Source organism: Octopus bimaculoides, chromosome 5 (assembly GCF_046866305.1).
Source record: "Octopus bimaculoides isolate indiv1 chromosome 5, ASM4686630v1, whole genome shotgun sequence".
Lineage (NCBI taxonomy): Eukaryota > Metazoa > Mollusca > Cephalopoda > Octopoda > Octopodidae > Octopus > Octopus bimaculoides.
This window is the reverse complement of record NC_142932.1, coordinates 96,158,729-96,179,835: the sequence shown is the minus strand read 5'-3', so window position 1 is coordinate 96,179,835 and position 21,107 is coordinate 96,158,729. Positions and strand designations below refer to the sequence as shown.

The window sequence follows — 21,107 nt, the reverse complement described above, 5'->3', positions numbered from 1 at the left end:
AGACACCCATTGTGTGTGTGCATGCGCGTGCATCTCCTTGTCTGCTCATCACATGATAGCTGTAAAATGATTGCCATTGGCATACAAGCAGTGTCAGTCATTTCCAATATTTTACAAGAAAATAAGGCAGTGAGCTGGCACAAATGTTAGCACGCCAGGCAAAATGCTTAGCAGTATTTTGTCTGTCTTTACGTTCTGAGTTCAAATTCCACTGAGATTGACTTTGCCTTTCATCCTTTTGGGGTGATAAATTAAGTACCAGTTGCATACTGGGGTTGATCTAATCAACTGGCCCCCTCCTGCAAAATTTCAAGCCTTGTGCCTAGAGTAGAAAAGAATATTCTACAAGAACATATCTGGCCATGGGGAAATAGTATCTTGTTTGTAAAGAAGGTGAGGGTTTGTGACAAGAAGGGCATTGAGCTATAGAAAATCTGCCTCAATAAACACTGTCCTACCCATGCAACGATAGAAAAGGTGGATGTTAAAATAACTGATGATAGATATGTGTTTCAGTTAAAAAAAATTTAGTTACCTCTTACCTTTTAAATTATTTTTAAAGCTATTAAAGTTAAGACAGGTTTTAATCTTGTTTTCCTGTTTTTTTGCTTGTATAAAAAATACAAAAGAAATGCACAAAAACTTATGAAATCACTTAATTATACACTGGTATATTTGGACTAGTGTCCTCATTTTGTTTGTTATAGTCACAAAGTTTCAACTGTTGTACTCTCTGGCCTTCTTCAGGTGCCTGTCCTATTTGGTAAGCTTTTTGAAATTTCAAACAAAACCCTCTATTAAATCTATGGGTACTGATTGTTCCCATTCCAGTGTCTATTCCAGGGATATTCTCTTATTCTCTTTATTTGTAATGTCACTTGCTTCTTCTGCTTGAAGCAGAGAATATATTGATTGATGCAGGGACTGAATTCACAACCGAATAACTCATGTACACTTGATTCTTAATTAACATTTATGTTCACTATCCCATTGTTCTGTAGGACAATTAAGCAATGGAAATTAGAGGCATTAGACCTAACCAGTTGAAATATACCATTTGTGTCTACAAACTTATTTCTATGATGATCTCTGTTTTATGGAAAATGTATATATTGTTTCTATTTCTGAATTTAACTTGTAATTTTTGTTTGTTTATTACAGAGTGGTGCAATATCAAAAGACTTAGACTTGGTGCATCATGGCATTCGACAACAATTGGATGAGATTAAGCGAAGAGAAGTAATTCGTCTGAAATCTCTTGTCCAAGGGCAGTTTAAATATAAATCTGGTAAATGAATTAACTGTTGATGTTTCTAAGGAGAGCAAGGAGTCATATCCTGAGCATAAGTTTTTGTCTGGCTGAATCTATAATTTGTCTCTAGTTCCTAGTTATAGTGATTTCATTAAAGGTGTAATAAATGAATGTCAGGAGAAAGATGAGCATCATACAAGTATCATTTTCCATTCCATAGGAATGAGGTCTTGTATCTATGTAAGAAATCTGTATCAGAAGTCAATATTTCTAAAGAAAGCAGTGGTTCTTATATAATGGTAACTGAAATTCAAAGTGTCAAGTTAAGCTCATGAAGCCACATGGCTGTTTCAGCATCTCAAACTTGCAATAAGGGAATATTGTTGCAAAAAAATCTGGCAAAGACCTAGTTTTCATGACCATCAGAGTGCTCATAGTAAGTAGAATTTAGTCAATACACTTTTTGATTTAAAAATATTTCCAATAAATTAATATAACAGTAGATACATTTAGAATAGCATGGCAGCATATACATTAACATAGTATATCAGCATATACATTTAGGATGGTATACCGGCATATACATTTAGTATGGCATATTGGCGTATACATTTAGTGTGGCATATCGGCGTATAAATTTAGTGTGGCATATCGGCGTATAGATTTAGTGTGGCATATTGGCGTATAGATTCAGTGTGGCTTATCGGCGTATACATTTTGTATGGTATAACAGTATTTACATTTAGTATGGTATGCTAGCATATATAATTAATATTGTATGGTGACACATTTAGTATGGCATAGCAGCATATACAATTTAGTATGGTATGATAATATAAAAATATTGTTATTGCAACTAATGCTCAATTTCTGTGCTTTTGTCTGTCCTGATCAAACAGACCTATCTATAATCAAAGGCATTCCATCTATGAGTACATTGTCCTTCTCTGTTTCCAAGGTAAGTGATTTGCATATTCGGTTGCTATTTCTAGCAAGTTTAACTGCCATGTTCAGGCTCCTTTGTAGGTTCCTTCGGTGTATTTTTTTGTTCTTGTTGGTGGAAATCTGTTTCAGCTAGAAAAAACATTAAAATGAAACAAAATCTTGGCAAGTTGCCACAGAATAAACCATATATTGAAAGTTTGCCATCTGCTTAATATGTAAAGAAATGTTGGTCTGTTCCCGTAAGATATGATCAGAAAATTACTTAGTGAACAATGGTAGATGAAACATTTGTGTGTGTGTGTGTACACGTGCATGTGTATATGTGTGCAAAATATTTTACAATATGAGTGAACTTTCATGAACAAATATCAGATATTGGCTTTGAGATTTTAAAAATTATAATTTACAGAATTATTCAGAGTTAGCAATAAAATTCTTGTTGTTTACATTATATACTTAAAATTTAGATTACTGTTAATATTTATAGCAAATGAATATTTTACTTAAATTCCTAATGCCTTAAGGAAAGACAGTCTTGTTGTTGATCTACTGTACATTGAGGTCTTGTGTCTGCTAAGCAATTTAATGGTTAAAATAACAACAGATTACATAACAACAAATTGAATACTGATTAACTCCCAGTGAACAGAATTCACAACTTTTTTTTTTGTGGCCATTTTAAGCTGACCTTGAAAATGGCATGGGCATCGAGTAATCTTATTTCTCTTCACTGTGTTGGAAGCATTACTTACAGCAGTATAAGAATCTGAATGTTGTATGTTAGTAAGATTTTGATGAACAGATTCCTTTATTCTGGTCTGATTTCTAGTTGAAACCACTTTATACTTTTTTTTTATCTGTTAACACTATTTTTATATTTATGTAAGAAATTGTGATTTGCGGCATTCTAGTTAAAAGGTGATGTTTACTAATTTGTGAGAGAAAATAGAAAGGCTATATTTGTTTAAAAAAATTGAAACTTTTTTTTAGTAAATTTAAAACTCTTATATTTTTTGTTTACTTTAAAGATGCTTGTTTGTGTGATATATAAATCTTGACCAGAACATTTTATATTTTAATTTGCATTTATATAATTGCTACACTGGAGAATAATGATGACAGTGATGATGTATTGGCAAAGAATATTACACTCCTGTTTTGTCAACTATTAGCACACTGTTGTCTCTGGTTCAGTTAATTCTAGATTCAAATTAGTTTGACTTAGTAATCTTAGTTTACTGCTGTTCTGTTGTGGACCAAGGTGTTAAATCAAATGTTTGTCCTGTGAGTGATGCCGTGTCCTCTAGTTCGTTTGGTCATAAAAGCACCACTGAAAACTTTGTCTTCAAGCTGTGTATTTTGTAAGATATATCTACTTTGATCGGATTTCATTCAGGAAGTGAAAGTCTAATATAGAACTACTTGTGGTCTTGTTCAGTTCACAATGGAATAGTTATCTGATATGTAGTTGTATTTATTATTGAATTACAGGATAACTGTGTTTGAGTAGAGAGCATTTTTTTTTAGTTTTCCGAAACAGCTTACTAAAGAGGTGCTTATAGTTAATTAAATATGATACATTAGTTGTTCCCAACAACCTTTTAGATTCCTAAAACAGCCATCCTTCTCTTTGTGTTTGTTATTTTAGTCTTCCTCTATTTATTCTTTGTGTTATTCTCTATTTATTCTCTCTTGTGTAGTTTCTGCTAGCTAAATTCCCTCGCAAGGCATTGTTTGGCATGGGAATGTAGTTGAAGACTCCAGGTACCACACAGTGGAACTGAACTTGAAACCACTTGTTTGTGAATTACGTTTCTTCAATTCAGCCATACTTCGTGGCAAATTGACTGAGTCATTGAATGCCTTGCATTATTTATTTCGGCTCTCTCTGCCCTGAATTCAAATACTACTTTTCATCCTTTTGTAGTACTGTAGTTAGTTTCTCTTTTCTTTGTTTTTTAACTCCCCCCCCTTCTCTCTCCCTCCCCTTCTCCCCCTTCACTGGAAAAAATTGTCTGTGTTCAGACCTTGAGAGGGATGGGCTCTGCTACATCCAAAAAAGTGTGTAAGGCATGTCTTATGTAATGTTGACAACCCTATCACTCCATCAGGAATTGAGGGTGCTAAGTACACACACTTATGTAGTGGGAAAGGTGTAGCAAAAGATGTTGAGGTAGCAGATGAAATAGGCATGTGGATGACATCAAAGTAAAGCAATGGGAAAGCATCAGATTGTAGTTTAAATAATTTATTTAAATGACACTTGCATTTACTTGTATACACTAAAAATCTCACTACATGACATTACCAACTTACTTTGAGCTGGCCAAGAAGAAATTAACAGGGTAAATACTGTGTTGGTATGATGATGTAGAACTGTGTGTGCATTGATCATTCAGTTGTGTCTGTTTATGTTCTGAGTCTGCTACTCTGTTGGGTTGTTCATGCTGAATAGCTGGTTCTCTGTTGCCTACTGAACTGGCAAAGTTACTTGCTGGCTGTCTCACCTCTGGCTATCTCTCTCTGCTGTCCCTTGATGGATTGCTGTATTTATAATGGTCGTGACAGCTAGAAGGATAGACATACCACAGGAGAAATTCCTACCTATGTAAGTCGACTTCTGTTCACTTGAACCTTAAATGACACAGCTGAGGTTGAAGGGAAACCATCCATCATGTTTTGACAGGACAAAGAAATTCCTTTCGTGCCTGTTTGGTCAGTGGTAGATCAGACAAGTGAGAATCCTTAGATTCAGTTTTGAATTTCAGCTCGGAAAAAGGCAGTGTTAGTTTTTACACTTATAATCAATATAATCTCTGGGTTAGGCATAGCAAAATCAAAGGCAGGTTGATAGTAGATAAAGATTTTGTGGTAGATGCACAGGAGTAGTTAGCAATCAGTTGCACCAAGGAGAAAAAAAATCTTTGCAATGCTTGGAGTTGTGAAAATGGTTGTGGCGAAACAAAATATTGCTAAGTATTATAAATCATCATCATCATCATCATCGTTTAACGTCCGCTTTCCATGCTAGCATGGGTTGGACGATTTGACTGAGGACTGGTGAAACCGGATGGCAACACCAGGCTCCAGTCTGATTTGGCAGAGTTTCTACAGCTGGATGCCCTTCCTAACGCCAACCACTCAGAGAGTGTAGTGGGTGCTTTTACGTGTCACCCGCACGAAAACGGCCACGCTCGAAATGGTGTCTTTTATGTGCCACCCGCACAAGCCAGTCCAGGGGCACTGGCAACGATCTCGCTCGAAAATCCTACAGGAGCCAGTCAGGCGGTACTGGCAACGGCCACGCTCAAAATGGTGCATCTCATGTGCCACCCGCACAAGAACCAGTCCAGGGGCACTGGCAACGATCTTACTTGGCTTGCCGGGTCTTCTCACGCACAGCCCATTTCCAAAGGTCTCGGTCCGTAGTCATCGCCTCGGTGAGGCCCAATGTACGAAGGTCTTGCCTCACCACCTCAGCCCAGGTCTTCCTGGGCCTACCTCTTCCACGGGTTCCCTCAACTGTTAGGGTGTGGCACTTTTTCACGCAGCTATCCTCCTCCATTCTCACCACATGTCCATACCAGCGCAATCGTCTCTCTTGCACGCCACAACTGATGCTTCTAATGTTCAGCTTTTCTCTCAAGATACTTACACTCTGACGGGTATTCACATTGACATTACACATCCAACGGAGCATACTGGCTTCATTCCTTGCGAGCTTACGTATGTCCTCAGCAGTTACAGCCCATGTTTCACTGCCATGTAGCATGGTTGTTCGTACGCATGCGTCATACAGTCTGCCTTTTACTCTGAGTGAGAGTCCCTTTGTCACCAGCAGGGGTAAGAGCTCTCTAAACTTTGCCCAGGCTATTCTTATTCTAGCAGCTACACTTTCAGCGCACCCACCCCCACTACTAACTTGGTCGCCCAGATAGCGGAAGCTATCGACTACCTCTAGTTTTTCACCCTGGAATGAGATAGAAGTTGTTTCCTGTTTGTTTGCAGTCTTTATTGCACCTGAACATCTGCCACAAACAAAAACTAACTTGCTAGTTAACCTGCCTTTGATGTTGCTGCACCTCTTATGTGTCCATAGCTTGCACCGGGTACATCTTATAGAGTTACTACCTACTCCTTTTCTACATACTGAGCAGGGCCATCTACCTGAAGGGGTTTGTGTTTTATCTACCTTCCTACTTATTAGGATTTTGGTTTTAGCTAGGTTGACTCTAAGGCCCTTCAATTCTAGACCTTGCTTCCACACCTGAAACTTCTCCTCTAGTTCTGATAGTGACTCCGCAATTAGGGCAAGGTCATCAGCATAGAGGAGCTCCCAGGGGCAACCTGTCTTGAACTCCTCTGTGATTGCCTGGAGGACTATGGTAAATAATAGGGGGCTGAGGACGGAACCTTGGTGGACCCCTACCTCTACCCGGAATTCATTGCTGTACTCATTTCCAACCCTCACCTTACTGGCCGCATCTCTGTACATGGCTCGCACAGCTCTCACTAGCCATTCTTCTATCCCAAGTTTCCTCATTGACCACCAGATAAGGGATCGGGGGACCCTGTCAAAGGCTTTCTCCATGTCAACGAAAGCCAGGTACAGAGGTTTATCCTTGGCTAGGTATTTCTCTTGCAACTGTCTCACTAGAAATAAGGCATCAGTAGTGCTTTTACCTGGCACGAACCCAAACTGCATCTCATCTAAATTGATTCGCTCCCTAATTAGTTGGGCTATGACCCTCTCTGTAACTTTCATAACCTGATCTAACAGCTTGATGCCTCTGTAATTATTTGTATCTAAAGCGTCCCCTTTACCTTTGTAGCAGTTGACTATGATGCTGCTACACCAGTCATAGGGTATGACTCCTTCGTGTATCACCTGGTTCGTAATACGGGTGACTAGGCTATAGCCAACACTGCCAGATATTTTGAGCATCTCTGCAGTGATTCCTGATGGGCCGGGGGCTTTCCCGGTCTTCATACTCTTAATTGCTTTATCTACCCTGGTACTATCAACTCGGATAGCTGGTCCCTCTATTGGGTCGACATAAGGCAGGCTCTCTTTCTCCCATTCATTCTCTTTATTAAGCAATCTATCGTAGTGGCATCTCCAGACCTCTTTCTTTGCATCCTCATTTAATGCAAGCGTACCATCATCCATGCGAACACATTTCTCTCCTACAACATCACTATTCTCTCTCCTACACTGTCTTGCAACCCGAAATACCTCGAGTCTTTGGTCCTCACGGCGCAGAACATTGATTTTGCAATATTTTGTTTTGTTCTGAGTTCAAATCCAGCTTGATTTAACTTCCACCAGTTCCAATAAATATTGACCCATCATGCTCAAGGGTCAATTCAGTTGACCTGGTACCAATGTAAGAGATGAATATTTACATAACAATTCCGTTTCAAAATTTTAACAATGTAAAACATCATTATTATGTATATTTGATAGTAGTATGCATGTATGTAACTGTAAATTAAGTTTGAAAGAAACATTCATAAACTTGTAAATTTCTTTCATTGAAATTTATTTTCAACAGAAGAAAGAGGTAATAGAAAAGTGGCTTTGCATCATATCAATATAAATAATCCAGATTCATTTGAACAAGATGACTTGGCAAAACTCATCAAACAGGTAAGATATTTTATTCACGTATTTTACCATATGTCAGCTGTGCATTCACATTGTTTCTTATTGTAAGTTATCTTAACAAAAAAGTTCAAGTTGGAATTAACTGAAGCCTTGAAAATATTCAAATTCTTCATTTGCTTAAGAATAGTCAGGAGCATGTCATCTTTTACCGTAAAATTACTCCAAGAGGATTATTTTTCTGAAACTCCATGATGATTACCAAAAGTAAATAGAAAATAAATAAATAGAATGGGTAATATTTCTATAAGTCACAGCGATTTATGAGGGCAATGCTTATCTTTGGATTTAATTGACTAAAATGAACGAGAAACGAATCTTTCTTCATAAGATCTGTTAACTATTCTATATAGTCTAAATTAATGAGAAGTAAATGTTCCTGCTAGCAAGACAATTGGATACTTTCGAAAGTTAAAAATCCTTGACCTATGGACACTGTTTTGATCCTTTATTCTCCTGACCATTTCACATTTAGAAAGTACAACGAACTTGTGGAATCTGAGACAAATTTATAGAAAAGATTTTTGGTAACTTAATCATCAGACTCACTGATATTCTTGTTGCACTTTTCTGTCTCAAATTGGTGCTTATAATGTCTAATATCATTTACATTAAAATCTTAATTAATTGAAAAATCGATGAACTTAATTTAATATCGTGCATATGTGAACTGTAGTCTAGCTACGACCTGTTTTAAATTGGCAGCTGAGCAGGTTTCAAGATCATCACCTTCTTTAATGCATAACTAATAATCTGCTAAGTAATTATTTGTATGACAATACCCTTTCTCAGAAATATCAAAATGTAACTGAAGTAAATAAGTAATAACAAAAATATAAAATGTTGAAGACAAGCACTTTAATACTAAGAAATAATGATATACAACACTATCAGCTATAAATACTCATGTATGGTAAAATAATTATAGGTAAGAGTAGCTGTTAGAAAAGAAGCATAAATTTGATTAATATAGTGTATTTCAAGTCAACCTGAATTTTCAATAAATGAATAAAAATAATAAGAGTAGTTTGAGAATGATAATTGCTAAAATAATTTATTTTAAAGCCCATCTTAAACTTTTTACATTCATTTGTAAATCTGTGATAATAAATCATTTTCACTGTATCAATATATATTTTAACAGGCTACTCATGATTTGGATGAATTGGATCGAGAGAGGAAAGAAGAGTTTAAACAATATGAGATGAAGAAGGAGCATGAAATAAAACAAAAATTAGCTAATATGAATGAAACTGAACGAAAAATTGAAGTTCAACATATAAAAGAAATGAAAGAAAAACATAAGCAACATCCCAAAATACATCATCCGGTTTGTGTGATAATATTACATGTCCCATAACTTTTCAGCATTACCTCATAGAGATAAAAGTTTTAAAAAATCAAACAAAAAACAGCTTTTGAAGCTCATTTCTCTGTTAAGCTCCTCCTTAACTACTTTTCATTTCGAAGCTTTGAAACTTGCATTTTATTTTGTCTTAGATTATGGATGCATCTGTTGAATAATCCTTTAACGTTAACATGTTTGATAAAGCACACAAAGATTAGTACTTTAATTTATGCAGTGTAGTAAAAGATGAAAAATTTGTCTGGTGAGGAGAAGCCAAAATTTATTCATGTAATGTTGCAAAATTATTGCCTGTGCTATTTACAGAGTAACACTTCAGCATCTATAAACTGATTATTTTTGTTTTGATATGATCTTTCTAAACTTTCTTTTCAATAATTATAAAATTTTAAATTTTACTAATTGCTTTCTCTGTTTTAAAGGGTAGCAAAGCCCAGCTGGAGGAAGTCTGGGAAGAAGTTGACCGTCTAAATGGTGAAAACTTTAATCCCAAGACCTTTTTCAAGCTACATGGTTGGTATTTGTTTTCAGTAGTTTTTGTCATTTGGTAGTAGATATTATTGGGCCCCACCTTCAAAGATTAAGTTAATTATATGAACACAGGCAGTGGATTGGCTGAATTACTAGAGTGTAGGACAAAATGTTTCACAGTATTCTGGCTCTCTTTGAGATCTTGGGTGGTATTAATCATTTGTTTGGTTTAACAACACCACTTAGTCTTTGGGCACCTTTAGTGGAGTTCACTTTGTTACAAATATTCAGACCAGTTTACGGAAATTTCCCCCCTTCTTTGCACCAATTCTAGAGGCCTCGTAAAAGTAGAATCATTGCTACTACCCTTTCTTACCTGACCAAATGATAAAAAAATAAACTTTGGCATTTATCTCAAGGTTTGAGAGGCAAATTGATCTTTATATAAAGAGACTTAACTCACATGAAAGCATTTATGTTAGGTGTAATATTTTTATTCACTCTGAATAAGGCTCGACAAATTTTTACACAGATGTTGTCTACTGAATTTCACTCACAATGCTTTAGTCACTGCTTTTGAATCTGGAACTGTGGTTGAGAAATAAATTTCTTTACTACATAGTCATTCTAGCAAAAATTTACTAGCAGATTGTTTTCCATTTGTATCTTAAATCATGATAAATTTAATACTGAAAATGTTAAGCGAAGTCAGAATCTCTATAAAAACAACTGAACAGGCGGAGACAAATTATTTCGCTTAAAGTCAGTGTAAAGTTTGGAATGGAATTTGAATTACATAATCCACACTTGTTGAAAGCATTGTAATCATTTACTCTCCGATGGCTCTTTGGCACCAAGATGATGAGGGTAGTGCAGTCTTGATATATTTTGCTATTTGTACCCTTTACATCAACAACTGTAGAGCTGCATAAAGAAATGCAGTTGACATTAAGCTTTTTGTAAAGTTAACATTTGTAAAGTTTTCATACTAAGATTTTTGTTTTGCACTGTCTACAATGATAATTATTGTATAATGATGATAGTGAGTAAACAAAATTCTGATCTGATTTAGTTCTTTTAGCTACGTTTTTAAATAAAGAAAATACAATATAAATTTTATAATTTTGCTCATACTTCACTTAGGAAGACCAACAATTACTTTGATATTTTTCTTTCATTTTAGATGTCAATGGTGATGGTGTCCTGGAGCCAAGTGAAGTTGAAGCTCTTTTTACAAGAGAGGTAATGTATTCATTATCATCGTCATCATTTAACGTCCGCTTTCCATGCTAGCATGGGTTGGACGATTTGACTGGGAATTGGCAAACCAGAAGGCTACACCAGCCTCCAATCTGATCTGGCAGAGTTTCTACAGCTGGATGCTCTTCCTAACACCAACCACTCCGAGAGTGTAGTGGGTGTTTTTTACGTGCCACCGGCACGAGGGCCAGTCCGGTGTAAAGTTAAAGGTACACTACCGATGATCATCTTGTCTTTTTAGTCAATTCATTACAGAATACAATATCTAATATACTCTTTTCTTATAAAACAGTGGAGTGTTATTTGAGAGAGAGATAGATGACTGCCATTTTTACTACATTGAGGAGCCAGCCATGCAGAGACTTTCAATACTCCATCGTTTAAAGTCCTCTTTTTTATGTTGGCATGGGTTAGACCGTTCAACATGAACTGATGAACCAGAGGGCTGCTATGGCATAGCATCTACAGCTGGATGTTCTTCCTGATGCCATTGACTTCACAGGGTGTACTGACTACTTTTTTCACAGCTCTGTCACTGGTGAGCTTACCAAATACTTGTGAAACAAGATCTCTTCTCTCAACTGAGTGGGGTATAGTATTAAGATATATGAAAGTATGATAGAAGTGAATATATAACTTCTCCTTCTAGAGAGTGGGAGAAAGATGTAAGGTCAAAGTATTACTAATTTTACAATCAAAACAGCATAAATTTGCTGTGTAAATTCAATGTATAAACGGTATATCTTTATGTTCCTGACAAGTTCAGCTTTTCGATGGTTATGTAAGCTTACATCTTTTTTCTTATAGGCATCTGATTTTTTAATAATTATTATATTATAAACACTTTGTAACAAGATAATGGCATTACATTCCAGCAAGTTTTTTTATGAGTCTTTTAGAATTAAGATATATAAAAGCTTTCAGATATATTTATTCTTCATTAATCCATATTACTGATAATTAATTGTTTATTTCTATTTATAATGTTTTATTATGAAATTTGTATTCACTTTTGAAAGATATGTGTGTCCTGGTCACAAACAATACAGTACCATTGGTAAGATATGAACCACCAACCTCTTGGTAGGTTGTCTGGCACACTATTAATTTGGTCAACTACACTGTCTAGTTTACTCTACAAAACCTGTAACATCTATTTTTACAACTAAATATTAATGTAAAACAACTTGGAGCTTGCTATAACTGTATTAACTTCAAGTTCAACAGTTCACTATAAGATCATGGTTTTTGTCTTTCTTTGAATTATTAAATGACATTTGATCCCGCTTCTTCTATCCACCTACCTTTTCAACGACAAAATCACTAGTATGAGTCTTTGGTTTCCTATTTTTCTTTATTTTGCCAAATTTCTGAGGTTTCATTGCAAAAAAAAAAAAAAAAAAAGCAGGGTGAAGGAGAACTTTTTTCTTAAGTTAAACATTGTTACTTAAGATAACTTACTGATCAGATTGTGACATGAGAATCATGTATTGTGCAACATTACCATTTTAAACAAGTTTCTATATACAGTTCTATGTCAGAATATCGATGGCTAAAGTGCTTATCATCATCATCCTTCTCTGCCTCCTCATTTAATGTCTGTTTTCCATACATCTATTGAATTTTCTGTGGTTATGTTGCTTTATATTTGAACATATTTTCCTTTTTAGAATAATTCTTATTTGCTGCATCTCAGACTATTTTTTTGTATTGTTAGATTGAAAAGATGTATGATCCAAATAATCCTGAGGATGATATGAAAGAAGCCAAAGAAGAAATTAATCGGATGAGGGAACATGTCTTCAAAGAAGCTGATACTGATGATAACCACCTTTTGGATGAAGGAGAGTTTGAACGTCTTACTCAACGAGAAGAGTTTGGGAAAGATGAAGGATGGAAGGTATACATTTCAATTTTTATATCGATGTGTAAACTATATATCAATTAGGCAGTCATCATCATCTGCAGTATTATTTTCATGTTTGTCTTTTATAATTGTTGGCTGAATTTTCAGTAATGGAATGCTGGCATCCACTATGTTAATGAAATCTTGTGTTCTGGAAAATGCCTTTTTTGTGACATTGAAGTCAATAGAAAATAGGTGTCACATTCAGGAATGCCATGATATGGCAAAATATGGTGATGTCTGTATTGCTATTTCTGTCCATTCTAATATTTGAACTAATGGATTAAACAAGGGAGGCTACTTATTAGAACTTTATTTCGTTTTTGGATTTGGTTTGCAAGATTTTTATGTGAGTTCGTGTGTCAATTGAAGATTAGGATAGATTCCTGTTGAAAGAGAGAGATTGGAAATTGAGACTGGAGTTTCAGTGCAATGAAAGAGATGACTTTGTAATCTAGCGACTTGGTGAGATTGTTGGAAATTTTACTTGTGGCAAATGAATTTAGTTGTAAAACTGAGGGTGGAAGCTTTTTTTCATTGTGAATGTTGCTAATAGTTATCTTGTTTGATGTGTAATGGGTAAGAACATTTGACAAAGACCATTTTGGCAAGGTACCAGTAGGCTCTACTTCATTTTAGGTGGTGGGAAAGCTTGCAAGATGTAAACATTACAGTTCTGATTGGTTGACTAACTCCAGATGTTATTGACAATACTCTTTGCCAGTATTGCTGCAGCACTGTTATAGGTAAAGCACTTAGGATTTTGGGTTTATGAGCTTTGGTTGTGTAGTAGGAAGTAGCATGTCTTAGATGGTTTGGGCACCCACTTGGCCATTTTATTTATAATTATACAAGACCTAACTACTTTAAAAGGTCTTGAGAAAATGAATGATCATATGACATTATGACTCTAAAGGTCCAATCTTTTGTAAGAAAACTAGATTTGATGAAATTAGAGGTATTAGTATATTGGTTAGTAATTTCTTTTTTATTAATGCCCATTAGGTTCAAATTGAGCAAGACAAAGAAATGTTGATTAGGTTAGGGTGCAAATCTTAATTCTAAGGTTATTTAATTTTGATTCTTCTTATTACCACATCCATCTCAACAACACTTGCGTGTCATGTACATATGACAGTATCTTTTACATAACTATGCTTATCAAATACTGCTTGTTACTGGAAATCTCTTATGATCAGTTCTGTAAGATTATCTATTCCACTTGCAATACTTGACAATTTATTCTTATTAATTACGCAAATTACCTAATTCATCATTAATGTTTATCAGCTCAAGTTTCATAACTGTTTTCTAACAACACAAGAACTTTTTTTTGTGAACTGTCTCAGTAGGAGATGCATTGTTTATTGATGAAAGAATATGAAGGGCTTTCAAAATGGTTTGTTGGACAAATTGGGATCTTAAAAGATTTAGAGAATGAATAGTATATTCCTTCATTCATATATATTCAATGTTAGCAATCACTTTATAAGATCTTAGCAACACAAATCTGTAATTTAGTTTTAATCTTAGTTTAAATATTTCTCCTCATTCCATGACTAACACCCTTTGAAAAAACAGCTTTCACTCTGATTTCTTTCATCAGCTCCCTTTAAGTCAAAGAGCATAGATGATATTGATTAGAAAATGATATTTGATGTGTGAGGTAATGATAACAAAGGATAAATGTATTTGTAATCCCTAATTTTGAAAACCCCTTTTACTTTTGAAGGGCTTGGATGAAGATGATGAAATATATTCAGAAGAAGAAATGCAACAATATGAGAAGATGTTACGTGAAGAAGAAGAGCGCCTTAAAAAGCAACAAATCTATGACAATTTGGCTCAACCGGGACAAGTGGTGATTAAAAGTTTTTTCAGTTTTAAGTTTATGATTAATTTAAGTATACGAAGGAAAATATCTGTAATAAAGTGTAAATGGAAAGTTTCTGGTAAGAAAACGCATTTCAGTGCTATACCAACACAATCGTTGTATTCTAGTGCATTCTGGAAAACAATCTTGTAGCTGCTACATAGATTACTTGTATCAGGTGAAGATACATACAGCTCACTTTAAGCATGTAAAATACATAACTATTTGGATGTACCTCATAAGAAATTTACTGGGATGTAACATTAAGATGAAATGGTTTAGGTCAATGACATCTTATACAGTGCATATTAGTCCTAATTTATGTAAAGATCCTGGAATAATTTTGTTTTAAGCTGTCAACAAGCAACAAGATATTTAAAAAAGAAAAACAGTAATAACATGAGAACTCATAAGGATGTAGTTGATTTTAAGGATAGGAAGTTTGTTGAAAGAGATTTGGCTGTAAGCATTGAGAAGGTGTACTGAGAAGCTCTTTGTTGGTGCATCAGCTAGATTAAGTGATAGGTACTAACTTACTGAGTACTGTCCCATTACAAGAATCATACACTGTTCTTAAACATACCAGATGAGTTCTACTTATCTTAATCTTTTTAGTTGCTTGTTAAGTATTAAGCAAGGATTTTTAACTAAAGTGACCAAACAGTTTATGATTTGCTTTTTCAAATTAGGCTCCAATAAAACTGTTGCAGCATTTAAAAGGTTGGAAAAAATAGTTGAAAATAATTCCTTTCTTTGAATGTATTGTAGTGATTTAGGCTAATTGAACTTATAGGGGCTAACATTGAAAAATTATTATTAGTATTTCTAGTTTTTGTGGATGAAATAAATTTCTTTTAACGAATAAAGCTAGTCCCTCACAAGTAACTTTCTTAGAAGTTACTTAGAACAAACCAGTATTTTTTCTTAAAAGTTACTTAGGACTGACTTAACCTAGGAAAAGGTTTAGTTGCTACCTATTCAACTAACAGAGTAAACTTAGGTTTAATGTGTTTAATCAAAATCCCAGGGAAATACCTACAGTAGGCTATGAATTTATATGTAAGCCAATCAAGACTTCATCCTCTCAATTATTTCTCTTCTACCCTAATAAATATAGAATGTTCAAATTCATGAAATAATGTCAAAATACTCATAACCTCTTTGTTGCATTTCTCTCTGTATTAGGTACAGCCTGTTGATCCAAACGTTGTTCATATGCAGCAACCACATCAAGAACAACAACAGCAACATCAGGAGCAACAAAATCTGCAATATGCACATCAAGAAAAACTCAGACAACAGCAATTGACTGATGCTCAACATCAACAACAGTTTGCTCAACAGCAAGCTGCTTTACATCAACAGCAGCAACAGCAGCCTGTAGGTCATCAGCAGCAACAGCAGCCTGTAGGTCATCAGCAACAACAGCCTGTAGTTCATCAGCAACAACAGCCTGTAGTTCATCAGCAACAACAGCCTGTAGTGCAACAGCATCAGCAACAACAGCCTGTAGTGCAACAGCACCAGCAGCAGCCTGTAGTTCAGCAGCAGCAGCAGCAACACCAACCTGTTGTTCAGCAGCACCAATAAAACTATGTTGGTTAACAACAATTAGTAAATCCTTTGTAAGTGTATGTGTCTGTTCATCAACTTAGTGATTATTGTTCATAATTCCTGTTAAAATTTTGTACTGTGTTAGGCAAGTTAAATTTTGAGAGAAATCAGTTTAGTTGCGTGAAATGTTTTACTTATGGGTATGACACAAGTATTCATGTGCAAATCCTATTTGCCAGGCCTTGTTATTCAAATAGGTGGGTAAAATTTACAAATCTTCATAGGGTTTGCTTCTTACATGAATCAGTAGTAGCCTGCATATGAATAAATCTGTTGTACCCATTAAGAAGTATCACAGTAGCTGAGGGTAGTTTTTCTACCTGGCTGGCTCCTATCATCTGTCCTACCCATGCATGCATGGAAGATGGATGTTAAACAATGCTGACTATGATTTTATACATACATACATATATATATATATTCTATATTTTACCTGTGGTTCTTTTCCATAAAACCATATATATATATATATATATATATATATATATATATATTAGCAACAGAGGCAGTATTAATTCAAAATAGCATTCTGTACATCTTACTTAACATAGATGTATGATAGAAAACCACACAATTGCAGTATTTGTCACGAGACAGCATCTCATAGATGCAGAGTGCTAAAAAAGCACAGAAGCATATCAGTAGTTGACAAAAAGGGTCCAGTAGTGGAATTGCTGAATCTAGATTTCTGCTTCTTTGAGAATCAGCAGCAGCAAGTATACATTTAGCAACCACATGCTTAGAGAAATTTACCTTCTACTGATATACAAATGTAGTGATTAAGAAGGCACTGGTGTTGCAAATAACTGGCATGCTCAGAAAACCCTTGTTATCAACGTCAGAAACAATATTAATTCAAAATGAACTAAACTAGACCCCCTTCGGTCTTGAATGACCACGGGATTGCACCTAGAAAGTTCCCCTCCAAGGCACAAGTCCAGTCAAGGTTGTTTATGGAAGACCAGCAGTTGCCCATGCATACCAGCCTTCCTTTTCCATGCTACCGATGTCATCCAAGAGAAAAGCAAAGGCTGACACAGCTTGACACCAGTGATGTTGCAACTCATTTCTACAGCTGAGTGAACTGGAGCAACGTGAAATAAAGTTTCTTGCTCAAGAACACAACATACAGCCCGGTCTGGGAATCAAACTCACTACCTCATGATTGTGAGTCCAACTCTCTAACCACTAACCCATGTGCCGTCATTAATCCAAAATAGTGTTCTCTACTTTGCTTTTGTATTTGATTTGCAAGATTCTTGATGTGAATTTCTGTGTGGAAACAAATCTTGTGTCTAGAGAGGCACAATGACCCTCCATAGACACAACAAATGTTCTGTATATCCTATTTTTATGTAGATGTACTATAGAAAGTCACACAACTGCAGTATTCATCACCAGGCAGCATCTTGCAAAGATGTACAGTGCTAAAAAGCATAGAAAAGAAAGTACACTTGGGTAAAGTTCACATATTTGGGTATATAGGGATATATATATAGTTTTAGGGAAAAGAACTAAGGTTCATGAACTCATCGATGAAAATCCACTGTCACATCGATGAGTTCATGAACCTTGGTTCTTTTTCCCTAAAACTATATATTTATATATATTTAATACTGTGAAACTTAATTTAATTTTAATTTTTATAAATTGATTTTAATTGAGTTTTTACCTGTAATTTTGGATTTTTATCCCTAATATTATTATATATATATATATATATATATATGTATATATATATATACTTGTCCTGTAGAAAAAGGCGTAGGTAGAAACTCCATAAGACGTACCCAGTGTAAGCTATGGACATATCAAAAGAAGGCTAATTGGGAAGATAGTTTTTGCGTGTGGCAAATGCTCAGGAGCAATAAACACTGAAAATGTGCAGAAAATATCTTCTGTCACATTCCAGGGGAAAAAACTACAAGTGGTTGATAAGTTCCACACCCTAGCAGTAGAGGAAACCTGTGGAAGCGGTAGACCCTGGAAGACCTGGGATGAGGTGGTGAAGCATGACCTTTGAACATTGGGCCTCACTGAGGCAATGATAAGTGACCAAGACTTTTGGAAATATGCTGTGCTTGAGAAAACCTGACAAGCCAAGTGAGACCATAACTGTGGCCTATGCCAGTGCTGCATAACAAGTCCATTTAAAAGTACCCTTCAATCATTGGGCAATAAACTGCACTTGCAAAGACCTGTTGAGGCTAGTGAAGTTGTTGTCATGGTCGATGACAGTACTGCCTGATTGGCACCCATGCAAGTGGCACATTAAAAGCATCATTTGAGTGTGATTGTTGCCAGTGCTGCCTGACTGGCTCCCATGCCGGTGGCACGTAATAAGTACCATTTAAGTGTGATTGTTGCCAGTATTGCCTGACTGGTTCCTGTGCCGGTGGCACGTAAAAAGCACCATTTGAGTGTGGTTGATGCCAGTACCGCCTGACTGGTCCTCACACTGGTGGCATGTAAAAAGCACCTGCTACATTCTCGAAGTGGTTGGTGTTAGGAAGGACATCCAGCTGTAGAAACTTTGCCAGATTGGAGCCTGGTGCAGCCTTCTGGCTTGCCAGCCCTCAGTCAAACCATCCAACCCATGCCAGCATGGAAAGTGGACGTTAAATGACGATGATGATGACATACACACACACACACACACACACACACACACATGAACTTTTACCACAAAGCGGTTGACTGTGATAATTTAAAGTTCGTTTTGGCTTTACATAGTTTTAAGCATGCTGCTTTTTTGTTCCTTCACAACTGCTTCTTCTTACCTAAGACTATAAAGCCAAAAAAATCAAAGTAGATCAGAGTCTGGTGAAGGCGAACAAACTGAAACTTTTAAATCACTGTCAACCTCTTGTAAAAGTTGATAAAAATGTACTCAATTAAAATGTGCTTTGTTATAGTTTCCATCTCCCAAATTCATTCCCATAGCAGTGGTTGTGGGCTATAGTAGAAGACACTGGCCTAATAATTTTGTTGCCTGAAGGCTTTCATGTAGCAAGAACTTTGATTAAAGATGTCATCTATGAACCAACAAAATAAACTCTACTTGATGAATTGAATGCTGTTATTTTTATGTCTATTTTCCCACGCTGGCATGGTGTGGATTGCTTGTACAAAGGTTAAATTTACTTATTTGTACATTTCTATACATATTCAGTTAGACATAAAAATCAATGTTAACAATTTTTTTCTATTTCTTTTGCAGCAACCTCCCAACTCGACTGCAGTCAGGTTCCCTATATCATCCTTTCCTTTTCTGGAGCAAGTCATTAAAATGGTTGTCTATTTTTTTTTTTTTTTGATTCTTCAGAAACTTTTTGGTTGAAGTGTATGTGTGTATACACCTCTTTCCTCATATACACACATATGCAGATATACACTTATATCATTGTTTGAGTGATATTCTTTTTCCTTTGCTTATTCATGTTTTCCTTTGTTTTTATCAGTTTGTTAAACCCCCTCCCCACCACCACCACATGAAAACAAGAAAACAATGATGCAACATGATGTCTTGTAGGTGCATTATTCTAAATTTGTCTACATGTGACCTTTTACTATAAGGACAACAAACATTGATTCTGGTGTTTGTGTTATACTGCTCAATTGAATAGTTGTGGATGGTTTTACAATAAGCTGAATCTCATATATATATATATATATATATATATATATATATATATATATATGTAGCACTTGGATTATGGATTAAAATATATAATGAAATTAATGACATTTGAATTCCATTTTTTTTCACTCTAAGAATATTTAATGTTTGCTATAGCTTGGAATTTGTATATAAAATTTAGTTAGATTTTATTTTTGTTAGGAACAATATATATTTATTGAGTCAGTTGACATTTATCTTATTCATTGTTAAATTCTTTTTATTTATGAATAAACCTTTAATTAATAAACTTCATGTAAGGTTCTAGTTTTCTTTTAGAAAAATTTGGTTTTCTGTTCAGCATTGCCCCTTCATCCCCATGAACTTGATCTCTCATGTTAAATATGTATTTTACATTGCTCAACTTTAACAATATGGTATTACCATACTACAGAGTTAGCTTCTCTGATGGAATTGGTGTTTTTATATACATCTTTCAGAATGTTGTTGTATATATTTACCATATATGAACAGAGAAGTTTAACAATAATGAATTTTATATGTAGGTTATGGTATTTCAGAGTCTACTTATAAACTGTATTTCATACAGTTTTTGAAGCCTCTGATTCATCTAAATGAGTTTAGCATTAGTATTGTTTTGCTAGGAAAAAAGGAGTAAAATCAAAAGCTTATTGAAATTAGAATATTTTTCTGATTTGAATTTTGAGAATAATAATAATAATAAAAAGTTATAAAAATTGGTTTTCAAATAGACAGGAAATATATTGAATACTATATTCCAGTAACTGACCTGAGATGCATTTCATTTTATTCCAATTTATGTTAGTATTAAATTGGATGCTTATTCTGCTGATAAGTCTTATCCTGTTTTGTTATATCAAACAGTGATATCATTGTTTCTTTTTATAAATTTGTATGTCACAAACAATTGCTTCATTTGTCTTTTTATGACTTTTTGTATTCAATGTTCACGAATAAAAAACAAAAAAAGGTTGATATTTGGGTCTATTGTATTGTGTGTGTCTTGCTTACTCACATTCCAATTGTTATTTTTTTTTTTCTTTCATTTATGTTATTTTCTCAGATTTGTTTAATTCATGAAGACTTGTTTTAGA

At 35.0% G+C, this 21,107-nt stretch overlaps 1 protein-coding gene across 4 annotated transcripts in view; it reads left to right on the top strand.

The window, feature by feature from the left end:
* LOC106869180 (nucleobindin-2) overlaps positions 1 to 21,000 on the top strand; it is a 66,183-nt gene extending 45,183 nt beyond the window's left edge. For 2 of the 4 annotated variants that reach the window (XM_052968282.2, XM_052968283.2), the window contains exons 5-13: positions 1,162 to 1,288; positions 7,753 to 7,847; positions 9,007 to 9,192; positions 9,651 to 9,741; positions 10,883 to 10,941; positions 12,677 to 12,859; positions 14,598 to 14,726; positions 15,924 to 16,369; positions 19,573 to 20,284. In XM_052968282.2, the coding sequence (XP_052824242.1) occupies positions 1,162 to 1,288; positions 7,753 to 7,847; positions 9,007 to 9,192; positions 9,651 to 9,741; positions 10,883 to 10,941; positions 12,677 to 12,859; positions 14,598 to 14,726; positions 15,924 to 16,328 (1,275 nt within the window). In that variant the 3' untranslated portion in view covers positions 16,329 to 16,369; positions 19,573 to 20,284. Of the gene's footprint in view, positions 1 to 1,161; positions 1,289 to 7,752; positions 7,848 to 9,006; positions 9,193 to 9,650; positions 9,742 to 10,882; positions 10,942 to 12,676; positions 12,860 to 14,597; positions 14,727 to 15,923; positions 16,370 to 19,572 lie in introns of all 4 variants that reach the window. The other 2 variants (XM_014914804.3, XM_052968281.2) reach the window with 2 other exon arrangements.
* Positions 21,001 to 21,107: the final 107 nt, after the last annotated feature.